Genomic DNA, 21,073 nt, shown 5'->3' with positions numbered 1-21,073 from the left:
TAGCTTGAGTATTTTGATTTTACCATTCCAGATGATCAACAAGTATTTTAACTTACTGTAAACATTTTTGAAATATGTTATATGTACTGCTATTTGAGCCATTCAGTATAGATGTTTCATGGATAATATAATGCTTTAAAAAGTCTTCAAACAGTTCTTAAAGAAAACACTTCAAGATTTAGTAACTAACTATGAAGGATCTTATAAGAACTCAGGTATAGAACTTCTTAAACACTGGAAAAAGGAAGGGGGATTAAACAGATTAAACAAATTGACTCTGGTAAATGGCATCTGAAGAAAGATCTCAGAAAATATTTGTTTGGTTAGAAAACTATATTCATGGTATTTGGCATGAAAATACAGTTTAAATTCAGCTCTTGATTTGTACAGTTTTATAATAGTTATTACTTATGAAGTATTGGGGTACTTACTTGCAGGGATGGGCTAAGACATTCTCGCAGTATTTCCTGATGATTTGGTTCACGAACTATTTCAAAAATTTGCTTTCTCTCTTGTGAAGGGTGGGCTGGAGACAACATATGCACGAGCAGTCTCCCAAGCTGCATTCGGAAGGTTTCCTTACAAGACCATAAGATTTTAGCCCACTGCTGTTTGGAACTACTGGTTTTACCTGAAGCCTTAAATCAAAACAGGAATGAATTAGGATCAAATTTCTTAAACAATAATATAATAACCCCAACACAGCCCTAAAAAATCATGGAACATGTTTTATTCTAGAATTTTCAAACAGTTGAAATTAGGAAGATATACACATCCACACAAACAGGGTTTTAAAAGAGATGGATGTGCGTAAGTGTTTATAGTGGCGCCGTTCAAAATAGCCCAAAGGTAGGAACAATCCAAATACCCACTGATGGATGAATGGGTGAATAAGTGCGATATATACTATCAGAACAGTGGTTAACAGGGATGGGGGGAGAGGTTAATGCGGAGTTACTGTTTAATGAACACAGAGTTTCAGTTTCTGATAACGGAAAAATCCCTAGGGATGGACAGTGGTAATGGTTGCGCAACAATGTGAATGGACTTAGTATCACTGATTTGTACATTTAAAAATTGTGAAAATAGCAAAATTTATGTTATGTATGGTGAGTGAGTGATGTTGCTTGGTCGTGTCCAATTCTTTGTGACCCCATGGACTGTAGGAGCCTACCATGCTCCTCGGTCCATGGGATTTTCCAGGCAAGAGTAGTGGAGTGGGTTGTCATTTCCTTCTCCAGAGGCTCTTTCCAATCCAGGGATCAAACCCGGGTCTCTCTCATTGTAGGCAGACGCTTACTGTCTGAGCCACCAGGGAAGTCTTATTTTACCACAATTTAAAAAGGGAGAGATAAAGAAGCTAAAGTCCTAAGACACTTGAAAAAAACTACCCAGGGTTTGGAAATTTTAAATGGCAAAAAAAGAAAAAAAAGAACCATCAAAGAACAACAGTAAATAAGCCTACCTGGATTTTAAAATATAAAAGAGAAGCATTCGTAATAGAGGCTTGAATTAGTACTAAAATATTGAATATTGCTGTTGTTGTTTAGTTGCTAAGTTGTGTTCGACTCTTTTACGACCCCATGGACCAGGTGGCGCTAGTGGTAAAGAACCTGCCTGCCAATGCAGGAGATGTAGGGGACCCAGGTTTGATCCCTGACTTGGCAAAATCCCTTGGAGAAGGGCATGGAAACCCATTCCAGTAGTCCTGCCTGGAGAATCCCATGGACAGAGAAGCCTCGTGAGCTACAGTCCATAAGATTGCAGAGTCAGACATAACTGAAGCAACTTAGCATGCATATATAGACTGTAGCCCATCAGGTTTCTCTGTCCATGGGATTTTCCAGGCAAGAATATTAGAGTGGGTTGCCATTTTCTTCTCCAAAGAATCTTCGTGACCCAGGGATCGAACCCTCGCCTCCTGTACTGGAAAGCAAATTCTTTACCACTGAGACACCAGGGAAGACTAAAATATTGAGTAAAACTGTCAAAAATTAAGAATTGTATATAAATTGACCATCAATATCCCTTAACAAATAACCAAATAAGCTGTACTTTCGAAGGTGGTCCCACAAGGGTTAACCTAATCCTGATCAAATATCCTTTATCTGGTTTAAAAATTGGAATTAGTACATTTTAGAGTTTATTTTGAGTTTTGGAAATGGCTCTCCAGTTACTCCTAGTCCTAAGGGCTCTTTGTGAATGACTCAGTTCTAAGTGGAACCTGCAGACAAGAAAATCTAGTTATACTGGCAGAATCATGATTTATGAGTTCTGCTAGAATTAGATTAGCCTTTGCTATCTATGAGTGTACTGACCAATTTTTTCCCTATGTTCAACTATATATATGACCCACAAAAACCTAAGTGAGTTGATGATAAATGGAGCCTGATGCTTCTCAGTATTCTCTACATAATTTTGAAGATATTAGACCTGTTTAAGCCAACATCTGCACTTCATAATTATCCATAATAACTCTCGAGTAAGCAGCTATAAATAAAGTCCTTTAAAAACAGGTTATTAGTTAAAGCTCTCATAGTAATCATCAAATTCCTATTCTTTTCTGATACAGAAAAGATACAGAAACTTCTACTCCTGAGAGAGAAAGGGATGACAGAGGATGAGATGGATGGCATCACCAACTCAATGGACATGAGTCTGAGCAAGCTCCGGGAGTTGGTGATAGATAGGGAAGCCTGGCGTGATGCAGTCTATGGGGTCGCAGAGTTGTACAGGACTGAGCAACTGAACTGAACTGAATACAGACACATAAAACCTCTACTCCTTCTTTGTGAATGAACATTTCCCATGTAACTAATTTACTCACACTAGATACTTTGAATCCTTCTACCAGATACATGAACATTTCTTTCTGAAATGGATTGAAAACAGAAGGCTGTTCATGATGAATATTTTCTTCAGAAATTTCAGTCTGGGAAGCTGAGGTCCTGCTTTGAGTTGTACTTTCTGGAGTACTCAAAATGTCAATAATATCTGGATTAAATTCTTTGAATTAAAAGAAGAATAAAAAATTAGTCAAATCACTAATACTGAGCCATTACAAATGATAGTGACAAAAATAATCTATGTAATTACTAATTCAGTTATCACAATATAAACGCGTAATAGCTGCATTTGATGTAAAAAACACAATATACTAAAGAAAGTGAATTCACCTAAAACAATGCAGAAATTTAAGCATACGAGTCATGCAATCCTAAATTAAAGCTTTATTTTACTAATGAAGATGAATTAAACTACAAAATTATTAAAGTCATGAAGGTTCTTGTACAAATTGAAGACCATGTGATATTTACATTAGATAGACGTGCAGACCTGTTTAACCGGACATGCTCTCCCATTAAATGCTGTGCATGTGATAACAGTTCAATTTCACAGTTTACTCTAGAGGCTGGTTGTCCCAAATATAAATTAGAAAAGTTAAAAAAAAATGGGTGTCACTTGAAATTTTTTAGGATTTTGGCTTATTTGTATTGTTTTTGAGTATATTTCTTTGCATAGCTTTTTTAGTGTTTGTTATAGGCATTAACGTTCATACATAAACATCTAAATCATTAGCTCCTGTAGAAGTGCACCCTGAAACCACAAAGTTATAGCCCAACATTATATATCAGAATGGCTAAAACTGAAAACAGTGAAACTTCTAATGCTGGTGAAGACATGCAGAAAACTGGATCACTCATACATTGCTGGTAGGAATATAAAATTATACTGCCACTCTAGAAAAGTCTGGCAGTTCCTTAGCAAGAACAAAATACACAACTATCATACCACCTAGAAACTGCACTCTTGGATATTCATCCCAGAAAAGCAAAGACCTGAGTTCACACAAAAACTTTCACATACATGTTTATAGCAGCTAGCTCGATTTGTAATAGCCCCAAACTGGAAAGTACCAGATCGTCTTTCAACAGGTAAATGATTAAACTGTACATCCATGCTATGGAATATTACTTACCAAAAACAAAAGGGAACAGATTATTGATACATGTAACATCCAGGATGACTCTCCAGAGAATTACGCTGAGTGAAAAAAGTCAATCTTACACATACTGTATGGTTATATGCTGTATGATTCCATTTATTTAACATTCTTCAAATGATGAAAATACAGAAATGGAGAACAGATTGATAGTTGCCAGTGATTAAGGAAGGGGTGGGTGTGGGAGAAAAGTGGATGTGGCTCTAAAAGGCAACATATAGATCTTATAGTGATGGAAGTGTTCTTTTTCTTGAGTGTCGTGATGTTAATATCTGGGTGTGATACTGAACTATAGTTCTACGAGATCTATGGGGGGAAACTGGGTTAAGGGCACACAGGATCTCTCTGAAGTATTTCCTAACAATTGCGTGTGAATCTATGACTGTTTCAAAGGAAAGTTTAAAAAATATATTGGAGGTGCTATACTATTTTAAATTTCAATGGTCAGTATAGGCCAGCATTTAACATATTAAAAAGTAGAATTTTATTCAAGGATACTGGGTCCCAATAAATTATTTTACTAGTATGGATACTAAAAATTTTTTAATGCTGTTAAAAAAGCTGAAATTTAGCCAGTTCTCTTTACTGTCTGAGCCACCAGGGAAACCCCTCTCTTAAATTATTCTCATTTCAATATCTGAGCAAGAACACATTTATTCTCTAGTCCTACCTTGATAAACAATCCTGTTAACTGCAAAAACGGTGAGCCTCTGCAACCTCTGTGCAAGCTCTGTTTCAGTTGCCTGGACAGGGTTCTCTTGGCTCATTCTCCGTTGCATCATCACATGAAGTTCATCACTTGCTACTGAACGCATTTTCATCAGAAGAGAGTCAGTTTGAGCAAGGAGAAATTTTCGAGGACCTTTAAGTATATAAATTAAAATCAAGTGCTGGAGTTAACAAGGATCAAAGAAACCATTTCTGCTATAACTTTTTGATTATCAGACAATGAAGAGAACTTTATTTAATTCAAAGGTAATTTATACAAGGAAAGACAGTGATTAAGAGAAAGTGATGTTTTTCCCTCTTTGAAGAAGTGCAACAGTACCTCTGATTTCAAAGTCCTAAATAACAATGCTACAGCTTGTGACATAGCTTAGTAGGATGGATATCCTTTGGAAAAATTTTAGTCCTCTGAAAAACTCAATTAGAAGGGTGTATATATTCAAACATTTTCAAATACTGTTTCACTTCTTTGTATTCCAAAATAATCAATAGATTTTTAAAAAGCATATCATGTTTTAGCAAGAACATTACTATTTTTGGGTAATTAACATTGCTGAAATGGCACCCCACTCCAGTACTCTTGCCTGGAAAATCCCATGGATGGAGGAGCCTGGTAGGCTGCAGTCCATGCGGTCTCAAAGAGTCGGACATGACTGAGCCACTTCACTTTCACTTTTCACTTTCTTGCACTGGAGAAGGAAATGGCAACCCACTCCAGTGTTCTTGCCTGGAGAATCCCATGGACGGCAGAGCCTGGTGGGCTGCCCTTTATGGGGTCGCACAGAGTCAGACACGACTGAAGTAACTTAGCAGCAGCAGCAGCAACATTGCTAAATTTTATAAATTATTTTTGAGATGTGTATATAGTGACATAGTAGGAATCAGTCAAATACAGTGAAGAACTCAGAAAGGAGAGTGTAATTTCAGTAATTTATTATTAAAATAATTTGAAACATGCATCACATGTGATTCAATCCTACGAAAAGCATTTCCTGAGAAAGGTTTCCTCAGGCTGAAGAGGCAGGAGCGGCTTCCTGCACCATTACTGCACCTGCTCCAAGAGGCACCCCACAGGGAGTGGATCCAGGAGAAAAGGAGGTAACTGAGTCTTGATTTACTGGATTGAAGGAGAAGGGCATCGGAAGATGACCATAGGAACCAAAATGACGTCTTGGTAGGTGAGGAGTAATGGAATCCTTCATTGGAACTGAACCTTTTTTTAAATTATGAAAGCATATATCAAAGTCCACAAATAGCCTCTATAAACATTACTTACAATAGGACTTAATGACTCATCCTGCAAGATACTGAAACATTTTAATAGCATTTTAGATTGTCCAGTATTTTAGGTAATCAGTATTTTTATCAGTTAATACAGCTTGGTGTGTAGAGTCACCTTTGAGACAAAAATGGAGCAAATACAAAGAAAAATTCATATCTGGGATATATTCAAGGATAATATTATCAGATTACGTTCTTAGTTTAAGCAAGTCATCCTAATCTCTGATACCACAGACCTGGAAGGAGTGGGTGTGAAAGGACACAAAAAGATGGGTGTGGGGCCCCATCCAGCAGTGGCTAATTCTAGGCCGTGGTGGATCTGTGACACAAGGAAGCTGGACTGGATGACTGTCAAGGTCTTTTATCAAGTTAAAAATTTTTAGGATACTATAAGCCTCATATATGTGGCTGGAATGTGAAGTCAAGTGGGCCTTAGGAAGCATCACTATGAACAAAGCTAGTGGAGGTGATGGAATTCCAGTTGAGCTATTTCAAATCCTGAAAGATGATGCTGTGAAACTGTTGCACTCAATATGCCAGCAAACTTGGAGAACTCAGCAGTGGCCACAGGACTGGAAAAGGTCAGTTTTCATTCCAGTCCCTAAGAAAGGTAATGCCAAAGAATGCTCAACTACTACACAATTGCACTTATCTCACATGCTAGTAAAGTAATGCTTAAAATTCTCCAAGCCAGGCTTCAGCAATATGTGAACTGTGCCCTTCCAGATGTTCAAGCTGATATTAGAAAAGGCAGAGGAACCAGAGATCAAATTGCCAACATCTGCTGGATCATCGAAAAAGCAAGAGAGTTCCAGAAAAACATCAATTTCTGCTTGATTGACTATGCCAAAGCCTTTGACTGTGTGGATCACAATAAACTGTGGAAAATTCTGAAAGAGATAGGAATACCAGACCACCTGACCTGCTTCTTGAGAAACCATTATGCAGGTCAGGAAGCAACAGTTAGAACTGGACATGGAACAACAGACTGGTTCCAAATAGGAAAAGGAGTATGTCAAGGCTGTATATTGTCATCCTGCTTATTTAACTTCTATGCAGAGTACATCATGAGAAACGCTGGGCTGGAGGAAGCACATGCTGGAATCAAGATTGCCGGGAGAAATATCAATAACCTCAGATATGCAGATGACACCACCCTTATGGCAGAAAGTGAAGAAGAACTAAAGAGCCTCTTGATGAAAATGAAAGAGGAGAGTAAAAAAGTTGGCTTAAACCTCAACATTCAGAAAACTAAGATCATGGCATCTGGTCCCATCAATTCATGGCAAACAGATGGGGAAACAGTGGAAACAGTGTCAGACTTTATTTTTGGGGGCTCCAAAATCACTGCGGATGCAATCATGCAGCCATGAAATTAAAAGACGCTTGCTCCTTGAAGGAAAGTTATGACCAACCTAGACAGCACATTAAAAAGCAGAGACATTACTTTGCCAACAAAGGTCCATCTAGTCAAGGCTATGGTTTTTCCCAGTGGTCATGTATGGATGTGAGAGTTGGACTATAAAGAAAGCTGAGCATTGAAGAATTGATGCTTTTGAACTGTGGGGCTGGAGAAGACTCTTGAGAGTCCCTTGGACTGCAACGAGATCCAACCAGTCCATCCTAAAGGAGATCAGTCCTGGGTGTTTACTGGAGGGACGATGTTGAAGCTGAAACTCCAATACTTTGGCCACCTGATGCGAAAAGCTGACTCATTTGAAAAGACCCTGATGCTGGGAAAGATTGAGGGCAGGAGGAGAAGGGGACGACAGAGGATGAGATGGTTGGATGGCATCACCGACACAATGGACATGGATTTGTGTGGACTCCGGGAGTTGGTGAGGGACAGGGAGGCCTGGCGTGCTGTAGTTCATGGGGTCGCAAAGAGTCAGACACGACTGACTGACTGAACTGAACTGAACATTAGGATAAAATCAAAACTCCTTAACATGGCCCATATGACCTGGTCCATGCCATCCTGTAGCACCTCACCTGGTGGCACCATCTCATCAAGGACTATACTCCAGCTACATGGTTTTCTTTCAGTTCTCTGAACAAGCTTAGCTTTTTGCTACCTTGGCACCTGTACATCAGCTGTTCATTCTGCCTGTAATACTCACTGACTTCTCTAATTCCTTTCTCATCCCTTGTATTGAAACCTTACTTCCTCAGAGACTTCCCTAACCCTACATGTAAGTCAGGTTGCCCTGCTCTATATGGTCTCTATTTCTATCCTCTGTATTTCTCTACCATTTTATGGTAGAAAGGTAGAATCTGTGTCTTTCTTAATCCTTGCATCTTTAACATTTAACTCAGTGCTGGGCACATGGTAGGAGCTCAAGGGATAACTGAATGAGAACAGCACTGAGGAGAAAGCTAGAGAATAATCTCCTCTTGGAGGAAAATCTTCTCAAACACTATAGTTTAACTTCTGAAACAAAGCAATGTTTTAAAATGTGAGTGATGTAAGAATATAGGAGAGTCAAACTACCTTCTATTTATAATTAAGTAAAATATTATTTAAATACTCACCAGCAATGCTCTTTCGCTTTTGAAACATTGTATGATGGGGAGCAGAAGGCGACTGAAGTGAATCTGTAAGGTTTTCAGAGTCATGATTTGCAGTGGTCCTTATAAATTCCATAGCAGCCTGGAGAACTTTAAACTGTAGAGCAACAGCCATATCTAAAAACAGAAGATACTAGAATGTTTTCAAGCTATGTGATTGTAATCGAGTTGACTTTTATATTAATACTAATACAATATCAAAACCGTCAATAATGTTTTATTAGACATAAATTTTAAAATTTTGATCATGGGTTCTTGATGGTAGTAAACATTTTTGAACTGTCTTTAAAAGCAACTTTAAAGCAAATTTCCAAAGGATCACTATAAAAAATTCAATGGAAAAATACTAGCTCACAAATGTATTTCATTTCATGTAATTGTCTTAAAAGAATAGGCTTTTTAATACAGAAGGCAAAAGTTTAACCAGAAATTCTCACATTTTTCTGCTCCATATTCACTTTCATATTTGCCACCAAAGAAAATTAAAGGGTATTATTAGTCAACATAAGCCTTTTAGTTCGACTTGGCAAGAAAAATCAGCAGCTTCTTTTAATATGTTGCCAGCTACTAATTACATCAGGGCATCACTTGTAATTTTTGCCATTTAAAAAGGCTTCTTTTTAAAGCCAGTAAACAAAGTTAAGGGTGAACAATTAGTAAAACAGTTTTCTCTCCTCTAACCCACTCTCTCTATAGAAGCCAGAGAAAGAGATGAGGTTCTAATAACAGTTTTGGCTATTATACAACTGCTCCTCCCAATCCATAAAAATTAAATCTTACTTTGGGTCCTCTTGTTTTTGCTATTTTGAAGATATCCAAGCAGTACAATAAGATCTTCAATAACTCTAAAATACTGTGAGCCTGAGGAACTGCAAGCATGAATTGTAACTGCTATGAAAAGTTGCTGTATATCACAAGCAAGTAATCTGTATTCATTCAAAGGAATGCTAAAGAAAAAGAATAAATAATTTAAGGCAAAAAGAACTGGTTTAAATTCCTGTTCTATTAGCATGCATTCATTCATTCATGCATTCATTTGATATTTATCCATGCTTACTCTATAGCAGGTCATATGAACTACAGGCTAGGGACAGATAAAAAGACAGACTTTGACTCCTGTCAAAATTCAGCTTGCAGAGGACCAGACAAGTGAACAGATAACTATAACCAGTAACAGTGGTAAGTGTAACAACAGAGACTAACACAAGATACTGTGGGCATGCACCACTAGGTTCCCAGCCACCAGAGGTTCTATGGGTATGAAGAGGTATATTCCGAGGCTTCTCAAACATGGTGACTCTGAATAAATTAATTGACCTTTCTGAATCCCACTTACACAAAGTATGGTTATTTTAAGAGTTAAAAGAGACAAAGGTCTGAACATATATTAATCACTTGCATGTGTGCCCAGTTACTTCGGTCATGTCTGACTCTTTGCTACCCTATGAACTATAGCCCTCCAGGCTCCTCTGTCCATGGAATTCTCCAAGCAAGGATACTGGAGGGGGTTGCCATGCCCTCCTCCAGGGGATCTTCCTGACTCAGGATTGAACCTGTGTCTCCTACGTCTCCTGCACTGCAGGCAAATTCTTTACCAATGAGCCACTGGGAAGCCCACATTAATCACTTATAAGTACCTAATAAATATGAATTAGTTACTTCTGTCCCTCAATTTTTAACCTTGATCATCCACCTCAGTGTGTGATATTAAGCTTCTCCACTCCACGTTTTCAAAATCAAGCAAGAGTTAGAAATGGTAACTTTTGAGGCCAATCAATAGAGTAGCGTGTACAGACATTCTGTAAGCACAATTTATTTAAAACAACAGCAGTAACAAACAGCTCTTAGAAGGAGCCTGCTGGTACTCTTTCCAAGTTCTACCAATTTCATGTACTATACTGTAATCAAGACCAGACGTTTTGAGGAAATACAATACTTTGTATTTCTTATCTGCGCAAGACACAGACCCTAAATAAGACAGGTGCCCAGTGAAAACTGAACTAAGCTGACTACGAATTCTCTCTTGTACCGAGAGAGTCTCCCTGGCCTAGTGAGTCTCCCGGGCCTAGAGAATCACTGAGGATATGCTCTGCCTTCTCTGCAAAAGTATATTAATATTTAATGCTTTAACATGCAGTAAGATGGTGCTTCTGAAGATTTGTAACATGAATATTATGCTAATAAAAATGTTACACTGTATATCCTAAATGAGGACACCAAAGGCACAAAACCCAAATAAAAATATAACCTCCTGATATATTTTTCAAAATTGTTAATCAATCTGGTGGGCAACCATTTGCCAATGTACTTCTGACTGAGGGGACATATGTATACTTCTGGCTGATTCAGTTGATATATGACAGAAACCAACACAACATTGTAAAGCAATTATTTTCCAATTAAAAATAAATAAATAAATAAAAAAGAAATTCAGTATGGTAGTTAACAGTGGGAGAAAACAGTGGGTAGGAAAATTGGGAGAGTATGTTGACTGTAAAGCAGAGACTTTTGAAGTGAGAAGATTCAGCCTCAAGTTCTCTATTTACTAGCTATATGATCTGCAACAAGTTATTATATCTCTCAAATTCTCAAATTTCCTATTCCAGAGGGGGATAATACTTTCTATAAGACCATAGTGGAAGCTTAGTTAATATATCTGAGGACAGGTAAATTTGTTCAGGGGCTTCCCAGGTGGCTCACGTGGTAGGAATCTGACTGCCAATGCAGGAGTTGCAGGTTCGATCCCTGGGTCAGGAAGATTCCTCAGAGAAGGAAATGGCAACCCACTTCAGTATTCTTGCCTGGGAAATCCCATGGACAGAGGGGTCACAGAGTCGGACATGACTGAAGCGACTGAGCACACACACAAATTTGTTCCTTGTTTTCAGGTTCTAAATACCTAAATGTAGGTCATATAAATATCTTTAAAAAAAAAAAAAAAACTTTATTGAAAATGATGGAAAATATACCCTCTCAAATCTAATCAGATTTGAAGGAAAGAAATTCTTTGAAAATATTATGGAATATCAAATGCTTTAAAGTAACCTGCTACTAAAGTTTTTTCTTTTCCAAAGTTGTTAATCAGAGGTAGTTTTAAACAATGATTTAAACTTACATCTTTTCTAATCCATTCAGGGTTGCTACTGTATTACATAACACGTAGAGTAGACCATTATCCAACAACATATCTGCTACCTTAGAACAAGAATTTAATATTTGGAGAAGAAGTAAGAGAGCATTATGCAAGAGCACATTGTCATATAAGGAGGTCTCTATTAGTCCCAGTATAGGAATGACAGACCACTTCTGAAAAAGTCCCATGTTTTTCACATCTTCCAGATCAAATCTATAATAAATAATACACAAGAGCATGTTAGAAGCAACTAACCATGAAATAAGGAAAAAATGATTGCAAAATTGGCCATTTTGTTGATCTGATTTTGAGTTCCTGTATATTATTTGCCTCTGTGATGGAGGTTATGGTTTTTCCAGCGGTCATGTATGGATGTGAGAGTTGGACGATAAAGAAAACTGAGCACCAAAGAATTGATGCTTTTGAACTGTGGGGCTGGAGAAGACTCTTGAGAGTCCCTTGGACTGCAAGGAGATCCAACCAGTCCATCCTAAAGAAGATCAGTCCTGGGTGTTCATTGGTAGGATGTTGAAGCTGAAACTCCAATACTTTGGCCACCTGATGCGAAGAGCTGACTCATTTGAAAAGACCCTGATGCTGGGAGGGATTGGAGGCAGGAGGAGAAGGGGACGACAGAGGATGAGACGGTTGGATGGCATCACCGACACAATGGACATGGGTTTGGGTGAACTCCAGGAGTTGGTGAGGGACAGGGAGGCCTGGCATGCTGCAGTTCATGGGGTCGCAAAGAGTCGGACATGACTGAGTGACTGAACTGAACTGAACTGATGGAGGGAAGTTATTGATGTGTTTTACACCTCATTTTCCTTATCTGTCAAATGTGTGTGATGATACCTGGTCTACTTTCTTCTCAAGGCTGTTGTGAGAATCAAATGAGATGATGCAGAATTGCTCTGAAAAAGCCAAAAGCTTATGCAAATGAAAAGCAATATTGTCAATGCTACAATTAATAGGTCAATTCCTTGATGTCTGAACTGGCCTACTTGCAAACAAGTAGCAGACACTTAATAAAAAGACACACTTCTCTCTACTTTATCAAATATAGAAATAACAGCTTAACATTTCTGCCAAACTTTTGGCTTGGGAGAAAAATGTTCTTTAAGTTTTGCACTTATTCATTAATCCATGAGCATAACACCAGGTCAAAGCTCAGGAGTCGGTATGCTGGTTTACTCTTTTCTCAGATAACCAGCATCCCTGAGGGGAGTTCAGAGCTTGTCTATGGATCCCTCATGTAATCTGCTGCTGAGACTATGGGGGCCACCTTCTTCTCAGGTTAACACTGTATGCCAAATCTTAAATATCACTTTCTTTCATTTGATGCAGCATTTCTTTCTTTTCAGTGCCTAGCTAGTGAATGAAATGCAAAGCAAGAAGTTATAAAAAGAATATCACATGGAAAATAATAAATTGGTTCACCTGGAAAATGACTTCTAGCAGATTTTTTCTAAAAGTGATAGAATAATTTTAAGAGTCAGTTCAATAAATTTTACATTTAAGAAAAAAGATCCCCAATTCTGGTGAAGGGAAGAACCCACTTACTCTTCATCAAGGCCAATACGTCGGCCAAAGAACATTTCAATGAAGCATTCTAATAATTCCTGAGTTCCCCGATGAAGATACAACTGGTTGGCTAGTAAAGAAAACCCACGATTCTTCAGAAATTTATCTTTTTGTTCCTTGGATGCTCTATTAAAATATGCATCTAATAGCTAAGGAAAAAAATTAAGACAATTTAGATAATATATTAAAGTTTTATATAACATATACAAATCAGACAGTGTACTATACCTGTAGTTGTAAGTTGTTTAACTTCACGTGTATAGAACATACAAAGCTCGAAAAAAAGGGCCACCTCTTCAGCAAAACAAACAAACCTAAAACTTTCTGACTACTATAGAATGCTAATGATGCTCTGTCTTGGAGGTCTTAGGTAGCCTTAGTTGAATGTAAGTAGAACATTTGTGCCTAATTCTGAAAAAAGAAAGATTAGTCAACACTGTACAATGCTTTCTCTCAAAGAACAAAAATATATATCCTAAATCTCTATTTTTCTAAACTTCCTGACATTTTATTTATTCTAAGCATAGGCCTAAATTTTTACTTTCCCAGCATCTTAAATGTAACATTTATATAATCAAAGTAATTATTTTTCCTTCCAAACTCACTTCCTTCATGGTTCTGGTCTTAGAGCACAGAAGCACCATCCTCCTAGACTTTAAGGCTGATCTCACTTTGGGCTTTTCTCATCCTGATTGCCCACGTGTAATTAGCAAAATCTCTCTCCTCTATTCCAGGGAAGGTCTCTCAAATCTGTCAGTCCTTTGACTTCCCACTTCCCCAGATCAGGGACTCATCATCTCTCCCCTGGATCACAGTGCGAGCCTGCAAACACAGTGCTCCCACCTCTTTCCCCTGTGATCACTCCCTTACAGTGGTGATAAGACTATTCTTTCCTGAAACACACATCTCTTTACTGTCTTACTTAAAATCTTTCTAAGTTTACAGCATAATACAAAATTATGAATGCTTTTGCATGAATCCTGCCCTTGTTCCCCCATCAGAATTATTTGCTTTTCCTATGCTCCCATTCCTCTTTATTAAAACTACCACTGAAGCACCCATCACAGAAGCTCTTACATTTTACTTAGTTGTGTATATGTCTCTCTCCCACACTGGTCTATAAACTCTTGAATGCAGGGGCTTATTCCCTTTTATATCCCACAGAGCAACCAGCCCAGTGTTTTACACATGACATGGAAGCTAAGTAATTACTGGGTTGAACTGAGACTGCTTACACAATGTCCCACATCAAATTAAAACAGTGGGATTCTTTGAAGACCATTTCAAAGGGTTGTTTCCTAATGGGAACCATTCCTATCAAACCTTTATTCACTCAATAATGTACTTAGGACCTTTTATACATCCAACACAAGATGCCTACCCTCATGGAGCTTATATTTCAGTGTGGGAGAGTAATAAAAAGTACATAAATTAAAAAGGTAATTATAAAACATAACTACGATGCTATTATAAAACAAATGAGGAGCAGGGCTAGACAGAAGATGATTAGGGAAAGTCTCTCTGAGAAGGTGACATCTGAGTTTAAACCTGAAGTTAATTGTCTAACATTTGACAATAATATACTCAGGGGAGACCTCCAATGATCTATGTGTTCCTTGTAAGTAGTAGATTTAAAAAACACACTGATACAAAGTAATATATGGAGGAAGGCTTAAAATTGGATGATAATACATATAAAAATTGGGATAAGCAGTAACAAATTATATCAGCTCATGATGCTTAAGAATAAAATAAGATTTCAGGTCTATTTGAATACATATATTCAAACTTTAAAGTACACATATATTTATTCTTCCAAATTAAAGCAACATATTTAGTATTTGCCCTTACTTTAATAACTTCTTGTTGTACAGCAGGTGATGGGTGGTTGACGAGGACTAAAAGTGTATCTGCTTGAATGAGCCTGTCCATCACATCTTCCAGCATAACATCAGGCAGGATGAGAAGAACTCCACTTAAGAGTTCATACAATCCACAGCATATAGGTACCAAGCAGTCTTCGGTTACACTAAAACAGAGACCCACAAAGGGTCATAAACACAATATCAGGGGAAAAAAAGCAGTGCATCATGATTACCTTAAGATGAGTAGTAATAATTTTCACATGTGAAACATAAGTTCATAAGGTTTAAAAACGTTTCCTGATTTAACTGTGATTAACAAATCTGCCATCACTTTTTAATCACCAGTAGTTTTTAGATATATAGTCTACTAAACACTAGTCTGCTCTACCTCTGTGATTTCCAACTGCCACTTGTGCTGTTTAAACTATTTAAAAATTCAGTTGCTCAGCTGCACTGGCCACACTTCAAGTGAGCATGTGTCTTTTGCAGTGGACAGCACAGGTGAACATTGCCATCACTGTGGGAAGTTTCACTGATGGTGCTGATTTGGGGAACAATAATAAACCATATAATTTTCCTAAACTGAAGAGTTTTTCTCTAATAATTATATGGAATTAAATTAACCATTAGATAATCTTTTCTTCAAGAATTATTTATGGTTTAGCCTTTAGTTAAATATGGAATTATCACCTAGTATTAAAGTAAGGAGAAAGGCATCTTTGCTTGTTGTTAACATACACGTTGTACTATGTTACAGAATACAGAGTCACAGAATAAAGAGATTCTACAAGTACAGAAATTCTTCAAAGAACAGTTTAAAAAAAGGGAGGAAGTGGCTGTCATACAAAAACACATGTACCTGTGAGCACCGGCAGTTCGGCTGTGGTGGGGCTCATAACCAAGGGAAAGAGCAAAGTTTTCCCAGTCGTCGGCGTTCCTGTCAACAAGACTTGGCCACCGGCCGACAGCCGCAGAGCCGTTCTGTGAGGGGAAAGCTAGCCCCAGGCTGGCAATGGTGCTGTGGCTGCGCTGGAACGAGGCCAGTCCCTTTAGGTAAAGAGGTCGGCGTGGGCAGGACTCGTCCCCAGGACTGTCGTCGTCTGATCTGGGCTCTGCTCCGAAGTCTTTCTGATCTATGTTGACCGCCGGAAGTTCCAAGGCTCCTTTTGGGATATCACTGACAGAGGCTTGGGCCAAAAGGGCAGGTTCCGTTTCACAAACCATTTTTGCAGACTCACAGCTACTGATGAAGGCATCTTGTTTGCTTTTTTCCAGTGTCTCAGAACTCCTCAAAGGGCTCCATTTCTCTGGCTGGGAAGCAACGCCATCATCTACAAAACTCTGTAACTTGTCAATACTACAACCCAAACTTCCAGTCAGTTTTCGTGGCTTTATGTGAGGTGAAGAAGTAGGAAATGCTGGGAGGCTTCTAGAACGCAGCATACTGGCAGTTACCTGCTTTGGAACAGCACTGGAAGAATTGTTTCCTGGTAAGAGTAGACAGGAAAACAGCACTGAAAAGTCAGCTCAGTGGGATCACTTCTCCTTTGTACTGTCAGTCCCAACCACAGAAATAACCCATTTATCCAGTGATGTTCGTGAACACATACAGGATAATGACTGTAGTGACTAATGCTTAAAATTTGTGTTAAAACTATTTTTGTTTCAACTACTTTTAATTAAAAATTTTCCAAAATACCTATCTCTTGTTTCCTTAATAAAATATAATACTGACTGAATGATTCAAAGTTACTGGGATGAATGGTCCTAATGAAGTGAATTAAGTGAAAATCCATTTACCTCAGGCTAACAGTCCCTAGGATGCAGTTTGTTTTAGATTTTTTTTTTTTTTTGATGTGGACCTTTTTTAAAAAATCTTTTTTGAATTTGTTAACAAAATGTTTCTATCTTATGTTTTTCATTTTTTTTTGGCCACAAGGCATGCAGGATCTTAGCTCCTTGACCAGGGATTGAACCTGTATCCCCTGCATTGAAAGGTGAAGTCCTAACCACTGGACCACCAGGGAAGTCCCGAGGATGCAGTTTAACACAGTGGAAAGAGTGTTGGCTTTTTGATGAGACAGTTCTGTTAGTTAGGTGGCCCTAGGTAAATAATTTAATTATATGAGTGTTCTTTTCTTCAAAGGTAAAATAAGCACATAATAAATACGTGCTGAATAAACAGCAGTGATAGCTGTACTTGGTGTTATTATTACCAGGCTAAATGTCCCTAGACTCTTCTCTCACTCCTCATTTCTGCAGTCACTTTTTGCTGCTATTATTAAGAAACAGTTTTTCTCTTCTTGCCACAGCTCTCCAGTTTTCTGCTCCTCATATTCTACACAGAAGGAGATGAGAAACATCACTCTCATCCTTAGTGTATGGGACATAAATGAACGCTCCTGAAGGTGTGGTCTGTGGGCCAGGAGCACGGGTATCAGCACCGCTGTGTGGCTGCTGGAAATGTACATTCTCACGCTCCATCCCAGACCTACTGAATCAGAATGTAGAAGGCAGGGGCCCAGGGATCTGTGTTTTAACAAGCTTTCCAGGTGATTTTTCAGCATCTAAAACTTGAAAAGTACTGATATACAGTAAATAAGGACTGAATGAACTGCTTAGAGCTCAGGCTCTGTGGCAACAGAATAGCTCCATAATTCAGAAGTTCTTCCTAGTTATTTCTGGATTTTGGCTGGAGGAATAAGGCTGCCAAAGGGGTCTGTTCAAGTGACCTGGAGAAAATGGGGGCATGATTGTACTAGAAAAAGTTTCAGAACGATGCTCAACGATTTTAAAAATGACATATCCTAAAAAATTCCAAATAAAACTAATTAAAACACAGCCTTAAAAATTATAATACAAGGCCATAAGATGTGCTAGGGAATAACTGAAACTCTTTGGGAGAGAAAGAAAATTGGAGCTTAATACCCAGATACTTTCACCTAGTATCCATGTCTCTATCTTACTGGCCTATTTAATAATCTGTATCAGAGCTGGAGGTGGGACCTAGTCTTTCATTGGCTAGTGAAATCTATGCTGAAAGAGGAAAACAGGCAGAGAAAACTTGGGGATGATGAAAAAGAAACCAGAAAGATAGGAAGTTTTCATAGAGAGTGGGAGACTGGAATTTCAGAGGTGGGAAGTGTTCTTTGATGATGTTCAAGATGGACACAAGCAGACTGGAAGGTAAAGTAGAGGGAAGGTCCCCAGGGTCAAGGATCTCAATGAGGCTGCAGTACGGATGACCACTCACACGGTAAGTGAAATGGTCCAGAATGAGTTCAGATGGAAAGGAGACAGCAGTTTTTGAAGACAAAGTTTTTGAAGAAAATGAGAAAATAAATCAGAAGCCTAATGAAAGACTGATAAAGGGGAACAAAGAATTTCAGAATAAAATAGCATGAGCCTCATCTATCTCCTAAGCTCTCCTGAGAATTACTTGCTCTACTGAGTGTGAGTTACTAATATTAGAAAGTAGTAAATGGAATCCTTAAATATATTCTGTAATTTTAAAGTTTGGCTTTCCATTTATTTAGTCTATCAGGCTGTGCAAACATGCATCTATATTCAGAACTAAATAGGAAAGGGCTACACTTTCATTATCACTTTGTTTGTTTACCTTCAGGTGGTGAAGCAGTAAAATCTGATGGGCTTATTATCATAAATCCAGGACTAGTAACAGACTTTCCTCCACTGCTAGAATGCCTCAAGTACATGATTGATTGTACTTTTTCCTGAAAGATCTTGCCATCTAGAATCAAAATAAATTTTGAGAAAATTTTTAAAACGGGTAAGACAAAAATACAATGTTAAAAGCAAGTCATTAAATACAAACATGTACAAAAATATTCAAAGTCAAAAAAATGGTGTACTTTATACTAATGCACATTTTGATATGTGAGGATACTCTACAATTTCTTACTTTAGACTCTTTTGTTAACTAACATTAGCTACATTAACTTCTATTTTCTTTGAATTCCAACTGTACTTATAGTTATTTCTATAGTGTAACAGCTAACTGTTCACTTTTTATATGCTAACATGATCTTTCGAAGGAGACTGTTCATTTCTTCATTACTTGAGGGAAGGTCTATGTCTTCTGTTTTTACACAGCCCCAGTATGACTCCAAAAATTAATACATCCAGCTTAATCTTCCTTTCTGAGCTTCATACTTCTAAATTCAACAGCTTGATTTCTTAAATGCAACACAAATGCAACAAATCTAAATGTGAGTCATCCTTCTGCCCTAAATTCACTCCTGTTTTGTTCTCTGGTTCCCATAGTAGAAGTACCTGTTTCCCATGCAGGATCTGGGAGCCACCCTTGATCACAACCTTTCCTTTACCCATGTCAAGTCAGTCTCCAGGTTATACTGACTTTGTTTCTTGAACTCTTCTCATCCCTAGCACAGTGCTATAATGCAGGCTTTTATCACCCCTCACCTGGATTATCATCACAGACTTCTCAATGATATCCAGGATGGACATCTGGCCACCCTCAAATCCTCATAGCTACCAGCATTCTCTCCATCAAATGGTAAGCTCTGCTTAAAACCTTCCAGGGGCTCTCTGTTGCCTCCTTACCACTCTGGATAAAGTCCAAGTTTCTCATCTAGAGCAATCTCCATGAGCTGTCTCCATGCCCCCTTACCAGCCTTCTTCCTTACATTAATGTCAGCAACACCAAGCCATTTGCTTTGCCTGGAAGGCCCTTCCCTTCAATTCCTAGTCAACTCAGAGCAGGTATCTCCTCCTTCAGGAAATAGCCCCTTGCAATGCACTGCTGTGCTTTCTACATGTTATACTTACCTGTTTATGCCTCTCTTCCCTTTACTAGACTGTAAGACCACATTTTACTCATCTTTGCAACTACTCTGTGCTACCAGAATCTTGACATTACTTTATTCACTAGATGTTTGCTGAACCTAATACAAAGTCATGCTGTATAATTTCACTTGGCTTTTTACTGCAGCTGTATCATTTTATTCACTATTACATGGCTTAAAATGGCTGTTTACAATGAGTTCCCCTCTCTAAATTTACTATTTAGCTTTCTCAATGTATTCTCTGGCTTGCTTTCTTACCACATTGCATTTTCTTAGTTTTTTAAAAAGTCTGATTATTCCATTTTTAAAAAAAATACTGAGATTACTCTTTCTTGTTCCATCCTTTAAATAGTATTACCAATAATTCTATCCTTAGCTTCCTTGTTTCTCCCAACACTTTTCTTCAGTGGTCTCATCTGTTCCCTAAGCTTCAACTCACTTCTATGCACGTTGTTCCTCTATGCTGAATTATATTGTAATAACTGAGGCGGCGGTGAGGAGATACCCCTCGTCCAAAGTAAGGAGCAGTGGCTGCACTTTGCTGGAGCAGCCGTGAAGAGATACCCCACACCCAAGGTAAGAGAAACCCAAGTAAGATGGTAGGTGCTGCAAGAGGGCATCAGAGGGCAGACACACTGAAACCATACTCACAGAAAACTAGTCAATCTAATCATACTAGGACCACAGCCTTGTCTAATTCAATGAAACTAAGCCATGCCCATGGGGCAACCCAAGATGGGCGGGTCACGGTGGAGAGATCTGACAGACTGTGGTCCACTGGAGAAGGGAATGGCAAACCACTTCACTATTCTTGCCTTGAGAACCCCATGAACAGTATGAAAAGGCAAAATGATAGGATACTGAAAGAGGAACTCCCTAGGTCAGTAGGTGCCCAATATACTACTGGAGATCAGTGGAGAAATAACTCCAGAAAGAATGAAGGGAGGGAGCCAAAGCAAAAACAATACCCAGCTGTGGATGTGACTGGTGATAGAAGCAAGGTCCGATGCTGTAAAGAGCAATATTGCATAGGAACCTGGAATGTCACGTCCTTGAATCAAGGCAAATTGGAAGTGGTCAAACAGGA

General features: G+C 38.4%; 1 protein-coding gene across 10 annotated transcripts in view; it reads right to left on the bottom strand.

Moving 5' to 3' along the window:
* Window positions 1–21,073, bottom strand: part of LYST (lysosomal trafficking regulator) — a 176,208-nt gene that overhangs the window by 61,253 nt on the left and 93,882 nt on the right. For 3 of the 10 annotated variants that reach the window (XM_086382817.1, XM_086382815.1, XM_086382818.1), the window contains 11 exons: window positions 18,780–18,911; window positions 16,020–16,647; window positions 15,147–15,324; window positions 13,275–13,444; window positions 11,694–11,924; window positions 9,359–9,525; window positions 8,543–8,695; window positions 5,781–5,942; window positions 4,674–4,865; window positions 2,828–3,006; window positions 432–638 (listed from right to left, as the gene is read on the bottom strand). In XM_086382817.1, coding sequence (XP_086238943.1) covers window positions 432–638; window positions 2,828–3,006; window positions 4,674–4,865; window positions 5,781–5,942; window positions 8,543–8,695; window positions 9,359–9,525; window positions 11,694–11,924; window positions 13,275–13,444; window positions 15,147–15,324; window positions 16,020–16,647; window positions 18,780–18,911 — 2,399 coding nt within the window. Of the gene's footprint in view, window positions 1–431; window positions 639–2,827; window positions 3,007–4,673; window positions 4,866–5,780; window positions 5,943–8,542; window positions 8,696–9,358; window positions 9,526–11,693; window positions 11,925–13,274; window positions 13,445–13,523; window positions 13,707–15,146; window positions 15,325–16,019; window positions 16,648–18,779; window positions 18,912–21,073 lie in introns of those variants that run through there. The other 7 variants (XM_086382820.1, XM_086382819.1, XM_086382821.1 and 4 more) reach the window with 5 other exon arrangements.

This window comes from Bos grunniens, chromosome 28 (genome assembly GCF_055505025.1).
Source record: "Bos grunniens cultivar Pamir isolate PY7600 chromosome 28, Bosgru_T2T1.0, whole genome shotgun sequence".
Classification (NCBI taxonomy): domain Eukaryota; kingdom Metazoa; phylum Chordata; class Mammalia; order Artiodactyla; family Bovidae; genus Bos; species Bos grunniens.
Note: the sequence above shows the minus strand (reverse complement) of the source record. Positions and strands in the feature narration are given on the sequence as shown.